The sequence below is a fragment of the Mastomys coucha genome, unplaced genomic scaffold, assembly GCF_008632895.1.
Source record: "Mastomys coucha isolate ucsf_1 unplaced genomic scaffold, UCSF_Mcou_1 pScaffold20, whole genome shotgun sequence".
Classification (NCBI taxonomy): Eukaryota; Metazoa; Chordata; class Mammalia; order Rodentia; family Muridae; genus Mastomys; species Mastomys coucha.
In genome coordinates this window covers 16,595,168-16,601,212 of record NW_022196903.1, presented here as the reverse complement: position 1 = coordinate 16,601,212, position 6,045 = coordinate 16,595,168, and the positions used below count along the sequence as shown (strand labels likewise).

The window sequence follows — 6,045 nt, the reverse complement described above, 5'->3', positions numbered from 1 at the left end:
TTTTTTTGCCTTTTTAAGGCTTTAGAAATAGACCACCACAACATTCTCTATGACCAAAGCTGTAATTCTACAATAGTCGTTCTTCTAGTGAGCATATCAAAGTTTTAGTTCTTTTCAAGTTTGCTCAGAAATCAGAATAATACTCACAGCATTTGATTTTTATGTCCAAGGTTTTCAGAAATACCACATAGCCATTTTTATTCCCACATCATAATAATAATAATAATAATAATAATAATAATAATAATAATAATAAAAACCTTTGATGGAAACAATTTGGTTTTATGGTTAAAAAAGTGGAAATGACCACAGAAATGAAACGGTATTTCTGAACTTCTTGAGCTTCATGTTGTGAGTAATATGGTTAGGAAACATGACTGGGAATACAAATTTTGTCTAAAATAGTATTAAGTCCCCAAGAATTTACTGTGCCACATGAGATCTCTTGCATCCAAAAGTTATGAGCATGAAGAGTGTAAAGCAAGGCTCAATTCCACTGAACCGTGTTCACAACTCAGTTTCTGGTTGTCATTAGACGATACTTAGAAATTTCCCAAATTTAGCATTATTCAAGCACTTCCACCTGAGAGAAATACATCAGTTAGATATGCTGTCCCAAACCCTGACCAAATAGGAATTATGAATTCTTTCTAGTCTCAGATAATTCAAAGCAATTGACTTTTCATTTTGGAAAAAAAGGATTACAAGGGGAGGACAGGGAGGTGCTCCCCTGGTACTGTGTCAGCAAATAAATATGCTCAAAAAAGGAGGGGTGAGATGAAAGAGGTGATACACATATCACTCAGTTTAGGCATTTAAAAAGATTTCCTCTTATATCCTTTTATTAATATTTTTCAATGTTTTCTACATTTACTGATACAAGATGAGCATCCTTAAAACTATATTCGTTTTACTGGCAAATTAGATACTTACCTAGTAAGTATAGTCTATTGTAGTCTATGATAAAGCTAATATTTGAGAACATTATATAAATACAGTAGTCTCAAGACGACACACTGAGTTCTTCAAGGCCAAAACCAACGGGACATCCTCTAAAATGACCTCAGAAGTACTAGCTGATTCTGTCAGAACTGAATCACAATGTACCTGGTTATTTTTCATCTCATGAAAACAGTATTCATATCAGGTGATACTTCTGATAATATCATCTGGGATACTAATTTCACATCTGATATCATCAATTAATAACTATTAGCTTCATTAAAAATAATAACCACATAAAGGGAATATAGGAAGTCTGGTAAACAACTCCTGAGCATCTATCAGTTACAGTTTGACAACTGCTAAAACTACTGCATATTTTCCAGAAAGTTTATATACTTAAGCTTGTAAAGTCGCAGCACACAAGATTAAGTCATAGACAGATGTGTTACATCTCTTCCATTCTTAAATAGTACAGAGCAGCAAGGCTACTAACAATAAGACACCAAAAAGACAATGCATTTAAGAGTCTGTTTGTCCAGACAATTAAAATACTATAAACACATTTAGAAAAGGATCTATAGATATTCCTGTAAGAGAGTATCATGCATTACATAAAGCATATTTTTATTGCTTCTACATATTAAAAGACCCAGTGTTGTGTTTTTCAATCTGAGTCATTAATAAGCTTAACTTCTTTTAAAAAAATAGATTTTTCAACTTCAATAAAACTGAAAGTCTTAAAAATCAACCCCCCTTATTGCTTCCAAGTTCTAGAAAGTTCGTGCATTTAACTGTTCCTATTTGCTCACCTATAAGAGAAACAAATGAAATCGATTGCCTAGAAGCTTACTGCTTGAGTATTTCAACTTAGTGTCTTAAATCATCCACAAGAGAATGCTTGTGAGCAGTAATAGTAACACCGCCCCATTTTTTCAGAAAGTAGCATACATTTCAAGATAGAGTAAGAATTAGAAGCCATCTCCAGAAATAAATATTAGCATTAACTTCTCATGTCTAGAATTTCAGCTCCTAAAAACTAGAAATGCATCCCTATTCCTTGTAATGATATCTACATTCGATCACCTAGACAGTTTGCAATGTTAAAAGACTCGCTCATGAAATTCCTGCACACCACCACATTTTGTAAAGTGTATTGCCTTTCCATAGCTCCTCCTTTGTTTTCTTCTTAACAGAGGGCTCCCTTAGTACAGCTCAGATGTGAAATGATGACAGAAATCCTTACCACCCGATTGTCCTTTCATGATTCCACATAACACAGAGACAGAACAAAAAAAAAAAAATAAGCATAACTCTTTTGAGAAAGGGTAAGCACCTTTAATAATTTGCCGCATTCTCTCTTATCTGTCACAAAATGACTAGCAGGATGAAGGGGAATGAAGGCAGTAGGAATCAGGTTCTGTTCCTTTACCTTTGAAAAGCTATAATTACATCCTCAAAGACAGTGGAGACTTAATCAAAATCCAAAGCACTATATTTTACTTCAGCCAGTCTCTTCATTAACTCAGCCAGAAATTTCCCCTCATAAAAACATATTCCACTAGTTGGCCATATAACACCAGAAATTCTGTTCAGCACAATATGGCCAATAAAATTAAGTTGACTTTAACCACAATGTCATTTAAAGAAGCCAATTAAATGAGCCGGAAACACAAAGCTGAAAATACAGCCTTGGGAATAACTTTTTTTTTCCTCTAGCCCTTACCAAATCCTTCGTACCCTGATTACCTAGGCAAGGAAGGCAGCGATAAAGCTAAAGAAGGGACCCTGCTACCTCTCCAAGGGTTATCTAAGAAGTCTACAAAGTAGCTGTCTCTTTCTAGCTTATTTTATTAGTTGTTCTCCAGTGCCAAGTGCTGCTACTTTTCTGCAATTGGAGAAACATTCATAATCACTCCCCACCACTCTTTATAACATCTAAAGAAATCTTAATTCTTTCCTTAAAAGTCTGTTTCAGAGAGCATGAATTCAGAATATATTCCTCTGGTCTGTAAAACTTCATGCCCTCAAATAAAAGAAGGAAGGGAAGAATTCAAAAGAAATTTAGAACCCCAAACTGTACACTGCAACTGGCCTATGATGACCATCAATCTCACAGACACTACTCTGCCTTCCATGTGCAGTTGATGGACCATCTGTAGACTCCTTGACTGATGGGACCCAGAGCTTCTGAAAACTGTAGGGACGACAGTCATATGCTTCTTTTAAAAAAAGGCAAACCTAGACTTCCAAGCATATTTTGTACAGTTGACCTGTTTCCCATCTGATATTCTAAGTATAACCCATTACCCATAATGAAAATGAACATGATAGCATACTGACATAAACCTTTTGAGAAGTCTACCATTTTTATAATGATGCAACATTAGACAAAGCTCTTAGGTTGAAAGACATGCCATCCACAACTATTAATTAGTCTATTATGTCTATATTTGTCAGTTTATGGTATCAGTAATTAATGTTTGCCTGTAACTCCCTAATAATTTCGATCCTTTTTGTCATACCCATTTCACAGATTAATATATTTGTTTCCAAACTTTTAAATAGTGCTCTCATAAATCTATTCAGAGAAAAAAATGTAGTCACTCTAAAGCATCAGGAAGCCTTTAAGAGATCCATAATCAACCCGCCCATCCCATGTCCAATCGCCATCTGACTTCCTACAAAGGCACCTACCCCAGTGTTGTCATGGTGACGATGGTGTACCAGAAGGCTGCAGGGATGCTGGTGAACTTGCTTGCTGAAGAGCCCTTCTCTGCGTAGAACATAACCGTAGCGAAAATGATGATAGCCATTGTGAGAGAAAAGAGCAAGAAGCCCAATTCTGACGCACAGCTCTTCAGTGTGTACCCCAGTATACGCAGGCCTTGAGAGTGGCGGGAAAACTTAAAGATCCTGAAGACTCGAAAGACTCGGAGTGTGACAAAGGCTCCACTGACATCCTCATTGTCTGTCATCACCAGCCCAATGTAATAGGGTAGGATGGCCACCACGTCAATGATACTCATGACACTGCGCACAAAACGATAACGACTAGGTGCTGCGGCCAGGCGGAGCAAGTACTCAACCGTGAAGATCATGACACAGGCGGTATCCAAGCAAAAGAAGGCCACTGCATACCTCTCCCCACAAGGCAGTTCTTTTATGTGGCCTGGGCTAGACCCACATGGAACTGTTTCCACCACATTCGCGATGACTGAGACGGCGATGAAGAACCCAGTCACATAGTAGAACACCAGGGCCATGGTGCTGGTGTGAGGATTCTCAAAGGCCCGCCAGACCCTCTGCCTTGCAGTCATGGTGGGCAACGCACTCTCTCCTGTATTGTCAGTGTCAGCATCATCCTGGAGACGCTCCGCATTCTCTCGCCTGCGGTCCTTGTACTCCTCGTAACAGCAGTCGCCAATAATTTCTGGGATGAGGCCAAAGAAGGCCAATTCTTCATCATAAGCCGAGATACACTCATGGCGGGGATAGTGTAGCTTCCCAGTGCGGTAGAAATTGAGGATGTGGCGGAAGATGTCTGGGTCACGGTCAAAGAAATACTGTTGGGTCTCTGGGTGGTAGAAAAAGTCTCTCTCAGAACTGCCCAGCAGAGTGTCTGGGTATCTTTCCAGGGTGTCTTGCCATGTCTGGAAACGGGTGCCACTCACGTTCAGCACAATCAGGGCGTCCTGAGTCCTTTTTCTCTCCTGCCTTGGGGGAGCAGGCATAGGCCCCGAGGCAACAGGCATCCACCCAATGGCGGCTGCCCTGGCAAAGGGTAGCCATGCTGCAACACCGGCTGCCATGTTGTCTGGAAGCGGAGGTCACGAGAGTGATCAGAAGGGTCACCCAAAGTAACACAATGAAAATAACAAAACTCCCCGACTTCTTCACCTCACCCAAAACACTGGGGGAACACTGCTCACAGGAACACGGTTATTCCAAGGTGGCGCAGGTCAAGTCACAGTACTCAAGGAGGTCAGGTTTCCCTCACAGACAAGTATTTGGAAATACTGAGAAAGACAAAAAAAAATACAGTGACCTAAAAATCTCTCTCCATAGAGCCTAAACAAATCTCTGGCAACACTTGGACCAGGGCAACTCCTGGCACATGTAAACGCACAGGTGACTTCGGAGACAGCCTGGCTTCAAACAGGTGTCTTCGCTTCTCCCCTGATACAGTCTGGTTCAAATGGGGTCGGTATATGGAGCAAGGGAAAGGAAACAAGGAAAGTCAACCAGTGGTAGTCTCTTAAAAGAAAGAACCTTTTCACCTCCCCTTTTGCTGAAGTGGTCCTTCCCGCCAAAGGCGTCTCAAAAAAAAAAAAAAAAAAAGACGACCTGTTGTTGTAGCTCCAGAGATGCGGTCACAGCCGCTGTCCCGCGTCCCTTGGAGTCCGCTGGCCGCCTGTACTCACGCTGCGCTCGCAGAGATGGAGGTGAAGTGCAGGGCTCGCGGCGGGGGGCGTCGGTCTAGAGCTTTCTCCCCCTCCAACGACGACTGACACCCTCTGCGCCAGCCGAGAGCGTTCGCCCGATGGGCCCTTTCACTCTCTGTTCAAGTTCAGCTCAGGTGCAGTGTGACAGTTATAGAGCCCGGGAGCTGGCAGCCGCCGCCGCCGTGGCGGCAGCAGCATCTGCCTCCGCGCAGAACGCGCCTCGCCCGCGGTACATACCTGGCAAAGTGCGCGCCGGGGCTGAGTTGCATAGAGACTTTGCTGTCGCCTTGCACCCGGAAAGGGAAAGGCAGAGCCAGCGGCTCCCGAGCAGCCAGATCCCAGGCTCCCGGGGAGCATAAATAAAGCTCTGGCGAGCTCTCCGTCCCCTTCCCCCACCCTCCGTGCCTCCCTCCTCCTTGTCACCTTCCCAAAAGCCAGGCGCAGGCGAGCAGAGCCAACAGCAACAAGTTCAAAAAGGTGCGGGGGAGGCGAGCCGCCCAGGCCACTCGCTCCTGCCAACTTACTGCGCGGCCGGCGTCCCCGGGGTCGGAGCGCTGCGGGGCTGCGGGGCGCCGGGACTGCGGGGCTGCGGGGCTTCGGGGCGGGCGGTGGCGGCGTGGGGCCGGGACCGAGGCAGGAGCGGGCTGGCGTCCGGGCG

At 43.4% G+C, this 6,045-nt stretch overlaps 1 protein-coding gene across 1 annotated transcript in view; it reads right to left on the bottom strand.

Moving 5' to 3' along the window:
• Positions 1–5,803, bottom strand: part of Kcnd2 (potassium voltage-gated channel subfamily D member 2) — a 500,916-nt gene extending 495,113 nt beyond the window's left edge. Inside the window, exon 1 of the mRNA XM_031381251.1 lies at positions 3,640–5,803. Coding sequence (XP_031237111.1) covers positions 3,640–4,754 — 1,115 coding nt within the window. The 5' untranslated portion in view covers positions 4,755–5,803. The remainder of the gene's footprint in view (positions 1–3,639) is intronic.
• Positions 5,804–6,045: the final 242 nt, after the last annotated feature.